The sequence below is a fragment of the Carcharodon carcharias genome, chromosome 19, assembly GCF_017639515.1.
Source record: "Carcharodon carcharias isolate sCarCar2 chromosome 19, sCarCar2.pri, whole genome shotgun sequence".
NCBI classification, from domain to species: Eukaryota; Metazoa; Chordata; class Chondrichthyes; order Lamniformes; family Lamnidae; genus Carcharodon; species Carcharodon carcharias.
The window spans coordinates 95,512,889-95,531,324 of NC_054485.1; the positions used below are offsets into that span (position 1 = coordinate 95,512,889).

At 44.0% G+C, this 18,436-nt stretch overlaps 1 protein-coding gene across 3 annotated transcripts in view; it reads right to left on the reverse strand.

The window, feature by feature from the left end:
• Positions 1 to 18,131, reverse strand: part of LOC121291660 (HEPACAM family member 2-like) — a 62,923-nt gene extending 44,792 nt beyond the window's left edge. For all 3 annotated transcript variants that reach the window (XR_005946047.1, XM_041213151.1, XM_041213150.1), the window contains exon 1: positions 17,815 to 18,131. Coding sequence is in view for 2 of the 3 variants with exons in the window: in XM_041213151.1 (XP_041069085.1) it covers positions 17,815 to 17,881 (67 nt within the window). In the remaining variant the exon portion in view is untranslated. The remainder of the gene's footprint in view (positions 1 to 17,814) is intronic.
• Positions 18,132 to 18,436: the final 305 nt, after the last annotated feature.

The window sequence follows — 18,436 nt, forward strand, 5'->3', positions numbered from 1 at the left end:
GTTTAGAGGTAAAGCCCTGGACCTCACAAACCCAAGTAATTTGTTGATATTTTGGGGATACACGGAAATTCAGCTATCACTATTTATGACGGTGGATTTCTGCACCTGGACAAGTATGGGTGCAATGAAGTGCTATTGGAACCCACCTTGCGTTGGCAGGAGTTACAATGAATATACAAACCCAGGCAAATTATTTTATTAATTCTTGGCATGTGGGAGTCACAGGCTGGGCCAGCATTTATTGCCTAACCCAAATTGCCCTCGAGAAGGTAGTAGTGAGCTTCCATCCTGAACCGCTGCAGTCCCTGTGGTGCAAGTACACCCACAGTGCTGTTAGGAAGGAAGTTCCAGGATTTTGACCCAGCGACAGTGAAGGAGCAGCGATATATTTCCAAGTCAGGATGGTGGGTGGCTTGGAGGGGAACTTGCAGGTGATGTTCCAATGTGTTTGCTGCCCTTGTCCTTCTATATGATAGTGGGTTGTGGGTTTGGAAGGTGCTGTCTGAGTGGCTTTGGTGAGTTGAGGGAGTCAGGAATTGAATCACCCGTTGCATAATTCCTAGCTTCTGACCTGCTCTTATAGCCACGGTATTTATATGGCTAGTCCAGTTCAGTTTCTGGTAAATGGTAACCTCCAGCACGTGATAATATGGGCATTCACTGATGATAATGCCATTGAATGTCATGGGGCGATGGTCAGATTCTCTCTTGTTGGAGATGGTCATGGCCTTGCACTTGTGCAGTGCGATTTGTTATTTGCCACTTGTCAACCCGAGCCTGCATATTGTCCAGGTCTTGCTGCATCTGGACATGGACTGCTTCAGTAGCTAACTCACTCATCAATGACTGAAACATTCTGCTATTCTTTGCACAGTCTTTTTTTTAAATAGAAAGTCAAACACTTTTTTCTTACACAATCTGTAGTTTTGCTAACAATAACTGAGAACATAATGCCTAACGTTAGATGTGATTCTGCCATTGGACAGTATTTGCTGAACAATGAGATGGAGGAGCATAAGTAGACATACAAAGTGTCCATTGAAGGTAACCTCAAACTGTGAACCTGCAAACGCATGGAACATCAAGGATCTGTAACGCATGTCACACTGCTCTTAAAAGACGATAAATATCTACACAACTACACATGGGCAAATGAATCATCACCGGACGTGGTGCCTCCCAAGTGAGAAAATCTCAGACCCCCTCAAATCAGATTGATTAGCCAATGCATCCCCTTTTATGATACTCTTTACAAAAAGGTCAGAAGGCAAGTTACTGTAGTACTGTCGATGTATCATCAACAGTGAATGAAATCCGTTTACTGAAACTGCCACAAAATGCTAATGTTGGACCACTCAAATTGAAATGAAAGCTTGCTTTTAAAAAGGACAGTGTATGCACCAGTACAGGAGGCCAAAGTCATGGAGGCTCTCAGATGGCTCAAACAAAACAACACATTGCACAAGGATAAAATCTTCTGTAAGGATTGGGAGAGCCAATGGGAAAATGCTGACATATAGAAAGCAATAACTCATTGACCATCCAAAATTATGGCTACAGTTCAACCAGATGATGTACAATACACAGATGGACCACTAAATACCACTGACATGTTATTTACTACCTTCATTAACTGTGCCAAATGATTTTCACGGTTTGTGGACTTTAGCAAGGAGCCATAATTATAACAAAATCGATATTCCCGAGGATAGAAATTGTTTTTTTCATGCAGTTTCTGTCTTGCTAGCTGCAGCATTTAAAATAGATGGATTTGGACAAACATTTGTACACAGATAAGCCATGGTCTAAGAAACATTGATCAGTTTTTGATTGAAAACAGTATACGAAGTTTACCATCCATGAATTTTTAATTCTGTCCTATCTCACAATTTGCTTTATGAAGTCCATAAAGATCCAGATCATTGCCATCACAAATAAACAAAATTTGTAATATCTCTGGAATTGTGAACAGCTGATTTCAAAATTCAATTGAATAAAATGTTATAATGAATAATTGAATAAATGTTATAATATAGTTTTACACTGGATGCATACCTCCACCATACTTAATGTCCTTTTCATTTGTCCTTGTAAATGTTTTTCACATCTTCCTCAGGCTCTTGATCATCTTTTTTAATATTGTGGAGATCAGAAATGCTCAAGCATGGACTAACCAAGATTCTATAAGTTTACCAGAATTTCTGTTGTTCAATTCTATCCTTCCAGAAATAAATCCCAGTGTGGGGTTTGTTTTTTTCTTAAGCTCTCGTTAACCCTATGATCATTACTTGCAGGATTTGTAGTCAGTGACTCTAAAGAGGATGCAGGAGCACAGGTACCCTGGTGTACATGTACACAAGTCATTAAAGGTGGCAGGACAAGTTGAGAGAGCACTTAATAAAGCATACAGAAAGTACCCTGTGCTTTCTTAATAGGGGCATAGATTACAAGAACGAGGAGTGAAGGCACTGGACAGAGTGCAGAAGAGGTTTATGAGAATTATTCCAGGGATGAGAAACTTTAGTTATGAAGGTAGATTGGAGAAGTTGGGACTCTTTTCTCTTTTGGAGAAAAGGTAGCTGAGGGGAGATCTGATTTAATCAAGGGGGGCCTGGACAGAGCAGATAGGGAGAAATTATTCCCAGTGGTGGAAGGATTGAAAATGAGGGGGCACAGATTTAAGGTAACTGGGAAAAGAAGCAAAAGTGATATAAGAAAAAAAAATTCACACAGCGAGTGGTTAGCGTCTGGAATGCACTGCCTGAGTGTGGTGGAGGCAGGTTCAATCAAGGCATTCAAAAGGGATTATTGATTATTTGAAAAAAAACAAATGTGCATGATTACAGGGAGAAGGTCGGAGAATGGCACTAGGTGAAACGCTCATTCACAAAGCTGGTGCAGACACAATAGGCCATATGGCCTCTTTTTGTGCTGTAACAATTCTGTGATTTATCTCTTCTCCCAGATGTTCTGTTACAGAACCCCACTTAGACACTGACTTTCCAACGAACATGTGGCCTTCTTATTCTTCCCACTAAAATGTACGCTTCACACTCACCTATTATCTGGCACTTATATGCGCATCTTGCAAGATTATTAATGTCTTCCTCTGTTTTGTTGAGGTACTGCACTGTATTAACTGCATCCCTTACAATTTCAAAATTTGCCGAATGCAGTACTTTTAATTCCCAGCCCAAAATGTAATGGTAACACCACCAATCCCATATTTTGCCAGAGTAACTACCTTTAACTCCTACAATGTTTCCTGTTAGCCAGCTTGCTATTAATTCTACCACTCTCAAACACGTCAAGGAATTCTTATTAACAGATAGATAGGAGATCGAGGCAGCATTTACACTTCATCTCTCGTGTCTTGCACCCCCATGAACTTCCGTTGGTTCCCTCTTACCACACCCCGTTCACCCTCTGCCTTTGGGCTCCCCTACAAACCAACCAGCCTTTCACATCTTCCACAGAAATTCCTCCTCAACAGATACTGGTAATAAACTAAGAATAAACTGAACTTTGAAGGAAACCAAACACAAAATAAAGGCAATAACATTTTCAAATGGCACACCATGAAACCTGTAGGAATTCCGCAAATAAGAACTGCTCATCCTGACTGTTAGCACCAGTCTCCTGATAAAGTGCAGGCTGGCCTTACTCCAATCCAACTCAGCAGTGTACACAACACAATAACTTACTGGCCTTCTGGAAATAGAGCATCCCAGCCCGCTATTGCCGCTATTTTGATTACATTTCCTCCAGCAGCTGGATTCTCTGCTGATGATCTTTTAAGCCCCTTCCCTATTCAGGTTCATACCTCCTGTATCATTCAGCCCAATCCTGGGTGAAGCTTAAAGGAGGCCGAGGGACAACATGTTAACAGGTTCAAAAAAAACTGAAATTATTATATTTATTCAGAAGTGAAAAGTGCACACGGTTTCAGCTTCTTCAAATCCAAGGATTTGTAAGTGGAAATCTAATGATATGTATCCAACAGTTTTCAACTGAACCATGCTAAGCCCAGTGTTCTGGCAAGTCTTATAATTAGGGCAATAGAGAGGGCTCTACACTATATAGTGGGTGGGGGGAGGGATCGTGTGAGAGGAGATGTGGTAAATTAAAGGGAAACAACAAGGTAATAGAGCAGGGTAGCAATTTGAGTAATGGTAACCAGTGTGGCAGGAAGGGACAAGGGTTACCGGCAGATGAGGCCAGAGATTACAAAAATGGTAAAAAAAGACAAATTAAAGGCTCTGCATCTGAATGTGCACAAGATTCATAACAAAATTGAGGAATTGTCAGCACAAACAGAAGTCAATGTGTATGACCTGATGGCCAGTACTTGGTTGCAGGATGACCAAGGCCTGGACCTGAATATGACTGGGGATTGGACATTTCAGAAAGACAGGAAGTTGGGAACAGGTGGTGAGGAGATAGCTCTGTTAAATAAGGATGACATTCCTACAATAGAGAGACACAACCTTAGCTCAATAAGATATGATGCAAAATCAATTTGGGTAGAGATAAGAAATAGGAGAACTGAGTGGAGGTGGTTTATAGGCCCACTAACAGTTGTTACACTGTAGGACAGAGTATATGGTAAGAAAAATAAATGGCATGTGTAAGAAATGGACTGCAATAATCATGTAATCTAAATGTAGGAAAGATGTCTTGCTGCAACTGTAGAGATCCTTGGCAAGACTGCATCTGGAATATTGCACACAGTTTTGGTCTCCTTATCGAAGGAAGGATATACTTGCCATAGATGGAGGCAGCAAAGGTTCACCAGACTAATATAAAAATAAAAAACTGCACACGCTAGAAATCTGAAATCAAAACAGAAAATGCTGGAAATACACAGCAGGTCTGGCAACAACAAGAGGGAAACAGAGTTAACGTTTTGAGTCCAAGGGACTCCTTCAGAGCTGGAGAGGTATAAATGTGATGGGTTTTATGATGTTGGAAAGGTGTGGGGGAAGATGGTGTGCAGCAGGTGGAGCAAAATAGGAGATCAGGAGAGATTAAATGACAAAGAGAGTAGTAATGATAGTATTAGATACCAAAGCAGATGTTAATAGCGGCAGAATGATCAGCCCTGTCTGATGCAATATAACAATGCATTAGTATCAGAACAACAGTCAACACTTTCTGAAAGCAAAACTTAACAAAAAGATACAGACTGGCATTTGGGGCCGGATGAAGGGGGTGTTGGGGGAGTGGAAGAGAGAGAGAGGGCGTCGAAGAAAAAAATCCAAATGGAGGACAGAGTTCATGGTCTGAAGTTGTTGAACTCAATGTTCAGTCCAGAAAGCTGTGAATCGGAAGAGGAGGTGCTGTTCCTCCAGTTTGCTTGACCTTCACTGGAACGTTGTACAGGCCGAGGACAGAAACGTGAGCATGACAGCAACATGGTGAATTGATACGGCAAGCGACAGGAAGGTTGGGATTTTGCCTGTGCACTGAGAAAAGGTGTTCCGCACACCAGTCATCCATTGTTTTTGGTCCACAGCAGCGAATGCAATAGACTAAAGTGAATCAAATCCAGAGAATTGCTGCTTTACCTGGAAGAGGTGTCTGAGGAGAGTGGTGGTAAAGGGACAGATGTTGTCTCTCCTGCAATTTCATGTGAAGGTGCTGTGGGAAGGGGATGAGGTTTGGGGGGGGGGGGGGTAGAGAAGAGGGGTGTGTGTGACAGAGCGGCCCAGCATGTCACAGAGGGAATGCTGACATGGAAGTGTGGGTGCTACCCTGCTTCGGAGTAAAGTTGAAAAAGCCATTTGACAACTAAAAATAAAGTCCTTGGAGCAGATAGAATCCCTGCTGAAATTCTCAAAACAGCAGAGATACCCTCCCGGCACAGATGCACAACCTCACATCCCACGTCAAGCAAGAACAACAGATGCCAGGGATCGAAGGGACAGTGTGATCACGGCTAGATTTAAGAAAGGAAACAAGCATAATTGCAGTAACTACAGTGGAGTCTCCCTGCTGTCTGCAACAGAGAAAATCATTGCAAGAACCCTTCTTAACCGCCTCCTGCTAGTGGCCGAGAATCCCTTTCCAGGGTTGCAGTGTGGTATTCGCCCACAGACTATCAACAAGTGTAAGGAACAGCACCAACCGCTGCATGTGGCCTTTTCTGACCTCACAAATGCCTTTGACTCTGTTGACCATGAAGGCTTATGCATTATTGTCCTCCTCAAATTTGGCTGTGCTCAGCAATTTGCTACCAGCTCTGCCTATTCCAGGATGACATGGAAGCCACGATCCTCACCAACAAAGCCACCACAATCCTTATCTCTGTGAAAACTTGGGTCGAACAAGGTTGTGCCCTTGCAGGAACTCTCTTCTCCATTTTCCTCGCTGCAATACTATGCCTCACCTCAAGCAGTTCACTCAAACATGGAGATAATCTACAGACTAGACAAGAACCTACTCAACCTACAACACCTTCAATCGAAAATGAAGCCCCCCTTGAACGTCATACATACAGCTTCAGTATATAGATGATGCTTGTGTGTATGCTTAATCAGAACCTGATTATTGCTCACTCCTTCCCTGATGCATTTGAGTAAATAGAGCTTTCACTAATCACCCAGGAAACTAAGTTCCTATTCCAACCAGCTCCCACAGCAAAACATCCCGACATTCATTAAGATGGACAATGGGACCCTGGAAAATGTGAATAATTTTCTGTACCATGGGAGCATCCTCACAACAAAGGCAGATAGAGGACAAAATTCCTAATCACCTCCAATGTGTCAGCTGGGAAAAAGAATATTCGAGAAGCACGATCTTAAATCTGAGAGTAAGGCCATGATTTCCCAGGTAAGAGTGATCCCTGTGTCATAGCGCTTTGGAGACTTGGACAAGCAGGCATCTCCTTAGCAAGATCCTCCAAAGCAGGTAGCAAAAAAGGCCAAAAACAATTGCCTCTCCTCTGCCAATTGGGCCAGCATTGAGACACTAATAACTCAAAATCAGCTCCACTGGCAGGACATGCCATTCATATCCCTGACACCAGGCTCAATACCATTCAAGAGATAATTTAACAATGGAGAGCAGGACTCAAATCTTCCTTATTTGGTCTGGCCAGATCTGGCTAGTTATGGGGAAGCTACTGAAACCTTGTTATTGAGGACAGAATAACTGAGCACTTGGATAAATGTTTCAAAGTGACGATCTACAGTTTATAGGATTACACAGGATGTATGGCACAGAAACAGGCTGTCCCACCCATCCAGTCCATGCTGGTATTTATGTTCTACTCGAGTCTCCTCCCATCTTTCTTCATCTAAAGATATTGTTATAACCCTCTTTTCCCTTCTCAAAAATGGATCCATAATATTTGCTTCAGCCATTTCTTTGACACTGAGTTGCACATTTTCTTTGCTCTTTGGGTAAAGAGGTTTCTTATGAATTCCCTGTTGGATTTCTAGGTGATTATCTTATATAGATGGCTTCTAGTTATGCATCTCCCCACAAGTTCTCTGTGTATTCACTCAATAAAATTTTTCATTTTTTAAAACATTATTAGGTCACCCTTCAGCCTCCTTTTATCAACATTTACTGGCTGGATTTATTATCTCCTTCCTAATAGTGAGACCCACGTATTTCAGGTCTGTATCATGTTGAAAATCTTCACTGCACCTCCTCCTCTGCTTCTTTATCCTTTTTATAAAATGGCAATCAGAACCACACATGGTACGAAGCGTGGATCAACTAAGGTTCCATGCAGGTTCAGCATAATTTCGCCTACATTTTAATTCCATCCCTCCAATAATAAATCAAGTGCTTGGTTTGCTCTGTTTATGGCCTCAATAACCTGTGGCACAAATTTTAAGTGAATGGTATATCTGTAGTTCTGAGATCTCTTTGTCCCTCTACCCCGCCTAGATTTGAAGCTTCAAAGTAATAAGTGACTTTCCTATTTTTCCTATCACATTGCACTGACTCACATTTATCCGTGTTGAGCTTCATTTGGCAATTATTTACCCATTCTGCAAGTATATTAATTTCCTCCTATACTGCAGTCTTCCTCAGTATTGATTATCTCCATAATTAAGTACAAATTCTGCTTATGGTTCCAAAGTTCAAATCTTTAATGTAAATTATGAATAGCAGTGGTCCCAGCACTGATCCCTATGGAACACCACTTCCCACTTTCTACCACTTAGTGATTACCCTTCATTCCCAATCGCTGTTTTCGGTCTTGAAGCTAGCTAGCAACCCATTCTACCACTTGGGTCCCCTGACTCCACATATGCTGACCTTATTCGTTATTCTGTTATGGGGAACCTGACTGAAGATCTTTTGAAAATCCAGATAAATTACATCAACTAGTTTACTACCAGTTATAGTTCGCATTACTTATTATTACTTATTAGCGCTGAGAAAGAGACATATGCACTCAAAATGCTAACTCTGTTTCTCTCTCCACAGTTGCTCCCAGGCCACAGTAGGAATTTTGTCTACAGTTCTGGTGACCACATTACAGGAAGGACATCATTGCTCTGGCGAGAGTGCAGATGATATTTACAAGAATGTTGCCAGAGCTTGAAAAATGCAGCTATGAGGAGAGATTGGATAGGCTAGAGTTATTTTCCTTACAACAAAAGAGGATAAGGGATGACCTAATTGAGGTGTACAAAATTATGAGGGGCCTAGACAGGGTAGACAGAAAAGACTTGTTTCCCTAGCTGAGGGATCCATTATCAGGGAGCATAAATTTCAGGTGATTGGTATAAGGATTAGAGGGGACATGAGGAAAAATTATTTCACCCAGGGGATGGTGGGCAACTGGAATTCAATGCTTATGTTGGTAGTTCAAGTTGAGACATTCAACTCATATAAAAATAGGATTTGCATCTGAAGTGCTGTAATCTACAAGGCTACGGACCAGGTGCTGGAAAGTGGAATTAAAATGAGTTGCTAGTTTCTTTTTCTCTTTTTTGGCTCGTGCAGGCACGATGGTCTCTTTCTGCACCGTTACTTTTCCATGGTTTTACCTGATGAGTTTTTCCAGCATTTTCTGTTTTTATTTCAGATTTCCAGCATCTGCTATTTTGCTTTCATCATTACTTATTACTATTTGTTGCACATAGACCAACACCAAATTATATTACTGTTGCCTCACTGGAGAATCAGCATATTAACAGCATTATTATTCATTCTCAGCAACATTTCAATTAATTAACACTGGTTATTAGTGGAATTCAAGTTCAAGTTCCTCTCAGCTTGTGACTGCTCTTTGCAAACACATACAAATCACTCCTGGCCTTTGGTTATCCATCTAGCCCATACTCTGCCTTTGGTTTCTCCTCTTCAACCTGTGACAGGTGGCTTTGCCTTCCCCCTTTTTCTAAAACATTCGTCCATAACAGATGCTGGCTCTAAGCCAGCAACAAAGATACTTAGCTACTGAGTAGTCAACTCAAAGCAACAAATGGCACCTAATCATGCATGAAGCCTCCAACAATTACCCCTTTCCATCCTTACTGTGAGCACAGTACTTCTCAAACTATTTTCCCATGTGACCCAAGTTTAACACTTGAAACTTAACATGACTCGAAGCAGCATTAAAAATAAAACAGCAATAAAGCAACATAGTAACATTCAGACCAACATTAAAATTCACATGTTATAGATCAGACATAAATATCTGTGTCTTAAGAGTACTTTGGAAATGTGTTGCTACAGGTAGAGTATCTCAAATCCAGCTACCTAAAACCTGAACAATATTCCCCCACACTCCATGCAGCACAGTGAACCTTGACCCCACCCAGCCCAGCTCAGAAGAGTTCAAGGATTTGCTGCATCACTATGGTGGTGCTCTGAGTACTAATCGTCTTTGCATGTCTGACGTGATAGAAGTCCTCTGTTTCTCCTACTTCATGGCCCAGATTAATTACACCCTGCTGCACATTGCCCCCTCTGAAGATGGGTGTGTATGGATCCTGTTGCACTTGTTGCCTGCGCCCTGCTTTACATAATCCCTATCAAAATGACAGCAGTGAACATGGCTCGTCACTGGATGATCCCACCCCACCCAGTTGGTACAAACAAGGGACCCATAGATTTTTATACAGGGTTTGTGACCTGCACAGTATGATTAAGGAGCCTCCGCACTCGCAAATTTGCTCAATGGGACAGCTTTACACCTTTCAGTGCCCTGATTGCCCATTCTGTCAGCATGTGCCGAATGACTAACCAGGAATTTACATGGATGTGCTGGTGTGAAGGCATTTTCAACGCACTTCAGCATACACAAAGTGTAATTTTTGAACACTTTGCGGGGAAATGGTAATGAGAGAGTGGGAAAAGGAGAGGGAGGCAGAGAAAGAAAAGGGGGGAAAGAGACAGTGGGAAATGGGAGAGGGGAAGAGAGTGAGAGAGAAACAATGGGAAATGGGAGAAAGAGTGAGGAGAGAGTGAAAAAAGCAGGACGATGAGAGAGACAGGGTGGGAAAAGGGGAAGTGAGACAGACAGTGAGAAAGGAAGGACAGTGAGAGAGTTGGAAAGAGGTGATGGGAAGAAGAGTGAGAGGTTGAAAGGTTGAGACACTTATTTTTTCATGGGATGTGGGAGTCGCCGGCAAGGTCAGCATTTGCTGCACATCCTTAATTACCCTTGAACTGAGCGGCGTGCTAAGCTATTTCATAAGACTCACACATTATTGCAGGTCTGGAATCACATGAAAACAGAGACCAGGTAAAGACGGCAGGTTTCCTTCCCGAAAGGGCATTTAGTGAACCAGATAGGTTTCTATGGCAATCAATGATAATTCCATGGTAACCATTACCGAGAGTAGCTTTATATTCCAGATTTTTATTTATTGAGTTTAAATTCCATTTGAACCCATGTCCCCAGACCATTCGCCTGGATCTCTGGATTACTAATCCAGCGACATTACCATGACGCCACCATCTTTCCCGAGAGAGAGTGAGAGTTGGAACAGGAGGAAGGAAGCATGGGAAAGGGAGTGAAAGGAAGTGAAAGAGGGAAAGAGTGCGGTGATGAGGGAATGCTGGTGGACAGGATGAACTGAACTGAAATGAGTCCCCATATATTTTGTACTCAACCCCAGTGAAGGTTGGGGATTTTAGGGTTGTGTTTGGCAGTTATCCTCAATGAGATGGGCAACAACTCCCTCAAAAGAGATGGACAAACTATAATAGAAAATGCCAGAGATAAACCCAGATCATCAACAATTAGAGTTTTTATTGTAATCCATGGTCAGTGCTGCATTAATAAAAATGAAAGGAAACAATAGATACAGAATCATAAAAAGGATTTGCAAAAGGATCCAGCCTGATGTTTAGGGTGCTATTGTCTCATTTCCACAGAAAGCTGGCCTCAAAATTCTGCCCTTAATGGGTTTAGCTTTTTGGTTATTCTCCTTTGTAAAATAAATTAATCAGAAGCAAAATGAACTCCTGCCTCTACCTTTACAAGTCTACATACATTACTTTTGCAATATGATAGAGGTGCCCTTGTTCTGAATTCATCCCATTTGTATTGTGGACTGAATTTGGAATTGCAACAACGAGATAAGTATTGGAACACAAGTCCACACAGATGCACTTCACTGAGCGTAGGCCATCGACCTCCCCTGATGTTGCACTGCTACCCTGAATGGGTGAATTGGAAGTGCAATGAAATTGTATTAAATTCAATTAAATAGAGAAAACTGAAGCTTGTTTTTGATCCATGATTCAAACCCCATTCCTTAAATGCTGACCCTATCCCTCTCGTGGCAAAAGTCCCCAAGACTAAACCAGTCAGTGTGCAACCTTGACATCACTTTTGGCCCAGAGAGGAGCTTCCAACCTCACATTTGTGCCATCACGAAGACTGCCTATCTCCACCTCCATCATATCAACCTTCACCCCAGTCTCACCACCTCCTCTGCGGCCGAAACCCTCATTCAGACCTTCATTACTTCGAGACTTGGCAATTCCAATGCAATCCAGGCTGCTCACTCACATTCTACCCTCAGGAAAACTCAAATGTTATTTGACCACATCAGAAGTTTCAATGATGACTCCAATTTTAAAAATCAAAAAAAAAAAATGACACTAATTAACATCAGTGCAATAATTTGATTTTTGGTCTCCACATTTCTGAAAGGATATACTACATTGGAAGCAGGACAAGTGAAGGTTCTCTAAATTTTGTCCCTGGCGTCAGGGGATCGGAAGATTTGGCGCATTATTCTTAAGATTTTACCCAACTCTATTCTCGGAAAGACCAAACGCAGACTGGGTGACCGCTTAGCGGAACACCTTCAGTCTGTCCGCAAGCATGACCCAGACCTCCCTGTTGCTTGCCATTTCAACACACCACCATGCTCTCATGCCCACATGTCCATCCTTGGCCTGCTGCAATGTTCCAGTGAAGCTCAATGCAATCTGGAGGAACAGCACATCATCTTCCAATTTGACTCTTTACAGCCTCCCGGACTCAACATTGAGTTCAACAACTTCAGATCATGACCCCTCTCCTCCATCCCCACCCCCTTTCCGATTCCCCTCTTTTAAGATATTTTTATATATATACCTATTTCCATTATTTTTAAATGTATTGTTTTATCCATTATTTTATCTCCACCTTTTAGCCTATTTCGATCCCTCCCCCCCCCCCCCCTCCCTCACTAGGGCTACCTGTCACTTGCTCATCCTGCTTTCTACCCTTAATGTCACTATTAGCATATCCTTTAGTTAATATCACGACCGTCCACACCCCTTTGCCCTTTTGTCTATGACATCTTTGGCAATCTCTCCTTTGCCTCCACCTATCACTGGCCCTCTATCCAGCTCTACCTGACCCACCTTATATTTCTCCCTTAAACCACCTTATATTTTACCTCTTTTCTATTTTTACTTAGTTCTTTTGAAGAGTCATACGGATTCGAAACGTTAACTCTTTTCCTCTCCGCAATGCTGCCAGACCTGCTGAGTTTCTCCAGGTATTTTTATTTGTTACAGTCACGTCCGTTACGTCGCGTGCGCGTTCAAACTGCCCGCGCACGAGCGCGCCGATTAAAACCTCTGATTGGGCAACCGACCAACTGACGACAAGATGGCGCTGATCGGCGGGCCAATCAACCAATCGGGTGAGGGGGAGGGGCCGGCCAGGGTTTGGGTTTATCGTCAATTTGTGGTCTTGGCCGTTAAATCAACTCCCGGTTAGCGGGGCCTCCCACCCGGATCCTTGGCTTCCTATCCACATTTTAGATCCTTACCTCCTGCGTCCATCAACCAAATCGAGAGGCTGAGGTGAAGGAGGCGGAGGAGCAACATGACAGTAAATTCGGGGGGAGGGGGAAGAAAATCAGAATCTAATCCGCTGAAGACGAACGTCAAGGCGAACAGGACATCAGGCTGTTCAAATCCGACTCCCGGTCCCAGCTCATCCACAAATCAGCAGCATCGACACAGAAACCACCCCCGCTCCGACCTGCTTCGCTGCTGAACCGGGATTCACTGACTGTAAGAAACAGTCTGGACTGTGACTATATTGAAAACGGAAAGCTGGGGCGGTGCCATAATGATGCTGGGTGCTGTCGGCTGACTCATAAACCGCTGGTTCGACCACAAGCCGCTACTCAGTGACGGCTTTAGGGGGCTTTGCAGGAATGATTTATAAGAATGGTTCCACGGCTGAAGGAGCTCAGTTTGTGTGGATTGGTTGAAGCTGGTGGACAGCATTGAGCTCAAGACTAAAATCTTCAATGTTTACAGCACAGGAGAAAGCCATTCAGGCTGCTTGGTCGGCTTTTGCTCTCTGCAAGTCCCACTCCTCTAGTTCCACTCCTCTGTCCTTTCCCTTGTTAGTTTATTTATTTGCCTCTCTTCAGGTGCTTATCCATTTTGAAAACCACAATTGAATCTACTTCCACCACACTCCCTAGTGATGAACACAAAACCATTGCCGACTGTGGTAAAAACCCATCTGGTTCCCTGGGGAAGAAAATCTGCTATCCTTATGTGACTCCAGACCCACAGTAATGTGGCTGACTCTTTAAAACGAGCTCTGAAATGGCCTAGCAAGTTATATTGAATTACTAATACGTCTCAAAGGAATGAAACTGGACAGACAACCTGGCATCAACATAAGCACCGGAAACGGTAATCTCAGCCCTGTCGACCCTGCAAAGTCCTCCTTACTAACATCTGGGGGCTTGTGCCAAATTTGGGAGAGCTGTCTCACAGACTATGTCAAGCAGCAGCCTAACATAGTCACTCTTACAGAATCATTACTTAGACACCAGCATCACCATCCCTGGGTATGTCCTGTCCCACCGGTAGCACAGACCCAGCAGAGATCGTGGCACAGTGGTATACAGTCAGGAGGGGAGGAGAATACAGTCAGGAGGGAGTTGCCCTAGGAGTCCTGAACATCAACTCTGGACCCCACGATGTCTCACGGCTCTTGTTGAGAGGGCATTTTTAAGAGTCAACCACTTCGCTGTAGATCTGGAGTCACATGTAGGCTAGGCCAGGTAGGGACAGCAGATTTCCTTCACCGAAGGACATTAGTGAACCAGGTGGTTTTTACCACAATCGGCAATGGTTTCGTGATCATCATCAGGCTTTTAATTCCAGATTTTTAAAAACAATCAAAATTCACCATCTGCAGCGGTGGGATTCCAACTCCGGTCCCCAGAGCATTACCCTGGGCCTCTGGGGTTACCAGTTTAGCAAGAATACTATTCCTTACCAACATCATTTCAAATTAATTACAGGTTATTGGTGGAATTGAAGTTCCTCCTGATCCCGAATCCCATAAATTACCCTCCCGGCCTTTGGATTCCTCCCTATCCCACCCTTGATTTCCCCACTTGGTGGAAGCTCCTCCACAAACAGATGTTGACGCGAAGCCAGAGATACTTAAAAAAGTTATAAAAACAAAAAAACTGCGGATGCTGGAAATCCAAAACAAAAACAGAACTACCTGGAAAAACTCAGCAGGTCTGGCAGCATCGGCGGAGAAGAAAAGAGTTGACGTTTCGAGTCCTCATGACCCTTCGACAGAACTTGCGTTCGAGTCCAAGAAAGAGTTGAAATATAAGCTGGTTTAAGGTGTGTGTGTGGGGGGCGGAGAGATAGAGAGACAAAGAGGTGGAGGGGGGGGGGTGTGGTTGTAGGGACAAACAAGCAGTGATAGAAGCAGATCATCAAAAGATGTCAACGACAATAGTACAATAGAACACATAGGTGTTAAAATTAAAGTTGGTGATATTATCTAAACGAACGTGCTAATTAATGGATGGTAGGGCACTCAAGGTATAGCTCTAGTGGGGGTTTTTTTTATATAATGGAAATAGGTGGGAAAAGGAAAATATTTATAATTTATTGGAAAAAAAAAAGGGAAGGGGGAAACAGAAAGGGGGTGGGGATGGGGGAGGGAGCTTACGACCTAAAGTTGTTGAATTCAATATGCAGTCTGGAAGGCTGTTAAGTCCCTAGTCGGAAGATGAGGTGTTGTTCCTCCAGTTTGCGTTGGGCTTCACTGGAACAATGCAGCAAGCCAAGGACAGACATGTGGGCAAGAGAGCAGGGTGGAGTGTTGAAATGGCAAGCGACAGGGAGGTTTGGGTCATTCTTGCGGACAGACCGCAGGTGTTCTGCAAAGCGGTCGCCCAGTTTACGTTTGGTCTCTCCAATGTAGAGGAGACCACATTGGGAGCAACGAATGCAGTAGACTAAGTTGGGGGAAATGCAAGTGAAATGCTGCTTCACTTGAAAGGAGTGTTTGGGTCCTTGGACGGTGACCAGCATGGGCCCCAGCTATGCCTGTCTCTTTATGGGGTATGTGGAACATTCCTTGTTGCAGTCCTACTCCGGTCCCCTTCCACAACTCTTTCTCCGGTACATCGATGATTACTTCGGTGCCACTTCATGCTCTCGTCAGGACTTGGAAAAATTTATTAATTTTGCTTCCAATCTCCACCCCTCCACCATTTTCACGTGGTCCATCTCTGACACTTCCCTTCCCTTCCTTGACCTCTCTGTCTCAATCTCTGGTGATAGACTGTCCACCAATATCCATTACAAACCCACCGACTCCCACAGCTATCTCGACTACAGCTCCTCACACCCCGCTTCCTGTAAGGACTCCATCCCATTCTCTCAGTTCCTTCGCCTCCGTCGCATCTGTTCCGATGATGCTACATTCAACAACAGTTCCTCTGACATGTCCTCCTTCTTCCTTAACCGAGGTTTTCCACCCACGGTCGTTGACAGGGCCCTCAACCGTGTCCGGCCCATCTCCCGCGCATCCGCCCTCACGCCTTCTCCTCCCTCCCAGAAACATGATAGGGTCCCCCTTGTCCTCACTTATCACCCCACCAGCCTCCGCATTCAAAGGATCATCCTCCGCCATTTCCGCCAACTCCAGCATGATGCCACCACCAAACAAATCTTCCCTTCACCCCCCTTATCGGCATTCCGTAGGGATCGCTCCCTCCGGGACACCCTGGTCCACTCCTCCATCACCCCCTACTCCTCAACCCCCTCCTATGGCACCACCCCATGCCCACGCAAAAGATGCACACCTGCCCCTTCACTTCCTCTCTCCTCACCGTCCAAGGACCCAAACACTCCTTTCAAGTGAAGCAGCATTTCACTTGCATTTCCCCCAACTTAGTCTACTGCATTCGTTGCTCCCAATGTGGTCTCCTCTACATTGGAGAGACCAAACGTAAACTGGGCGACCGCTTTGCAGAACACCTGCGGTCTGTCCGCAAGAATGACCCAAACCTCCCTGTCGCTTGCCATTTCAACACTCCACCCTGCTCTCTTGCCCACATGTCTGTCCTTGGCTTGCTGCATTGTTCCAGTGAAGCCCAACGCAAACTGGAGGAACAACACCTCATCTTCCGACTAGGGACTTTACAGCCTTCCGGACTGAATATTGAATTCAACAACTTTAGGTCGTAAGCTCCCTCCCCCATCCCCACCCCCTTTCTGTTTCCCCCTTCCCTTTTTTTTCCAATAAATTATAAAGATTTTCCTTTTCCCACCTATTTCCATTATATAAAAAAACCCCACTAGAGCTATACCTTGAGTGCCCTACCATCCATTCTTAATTAGCACATTCGTTTAGATAATATCACCAACTTTAATTTTAACACCTATGTGTTCTATTGTACTATTGTCGTTGACATCTTTTGATGATCTGCTTCTATCACTGCTTGTTTGTCCCTACAACCACACCCCCACCCTCCACCTCTGTCTCTCTATCTCTCCGCCCCCCACACACACACCTTAAACCAGCTTATATTTCAACTCTTTCTTGGACTCGAACGCAAGTTCTGTCGAAGGGTCATGAGGACTCGAAACGTCAACTCTTTTCTTCTCCGCCGATGCTGCCAGACCTGCTGAGTTTTTCCAGGTAGTTCTGTTTTTGTTTTACTTAAAAAAGTACTTAACAATGAGGGAAGGGGGTCCAGAGATTTAAAAAAATACTGAACGGAGGGGGAGGGGGAAACCAACCCCAAGGTAAATACAGTAACATTTTCAAATGTCACATGATCAGACCTAAAAGCTGCAGGAATCCTCTCCAGTTTGAACATGATTTGCTCTTTGCCCCTTTGGGGATGTAATAAACTCTGGGCCAGCGCCCAGACTCTGGAGCAAAAAGGCAGCAAACAGAATAAGAGTAGAAAGGAAACTCGGAGCTTCAGCTCAGACAAAGCGCCATTTTTTTTAACAATATCTCCACCTCCTTCAGCAAAAAAAAAAATCACCCCGGACTCTCTGCTGACGATCTCTTTAAACCCTTTCTCCATTCCAGGTCCTTACCTCCTGTATCGAGTGAACCGATCCCGAGGTGCAGGAGGAAAAGGAGGCGGCGGCCGGGGAGCAACATGTCGGCAGGATCCAAATTGATCCGTTTGTTCCCCCAAAAGTCAAAGCGGACACGGTTTCAGCTTCTTCAAATCCGGCTCCCGGTTCATTTACGGAGGTGAAGGAGCAGCGGCGGATAGCTCCCCTCCATCTGCCCCCCTTCTGCAAGTGTTTGACTCCGGTGAACATTTCGACCATGAAGCGCCAGAGCTGGAAAATCGTATTTACATAAAAGGCTGATGCGGCAAAAAATAACTTGCGGCTCACGTTCAGCAAAAGGCATCACGTCTGATAAGGGCGGAGCGTGTATCTGAAGGACAGGGTAGTATCACCATACGCACAAAAATAGGTCAAGAGTTAATGTTTCAGATCGAGGTGGGATTTCACCAGAACTGTTGGAAGATAGACATGGAGGAGCTATTAAGTCAGAGAAAAGGGCAGGAAGGACAAAAGGGAAGGTCTATGCAGGACAGGGGAGATTAAATACCACAAGATTTCATGAATGCAACAGCCAGAGAGTGGTAAATGGGTATAGTTAGGAGGAGCAAAACTGTCCAGACGAGGCTATGTAGCAGCC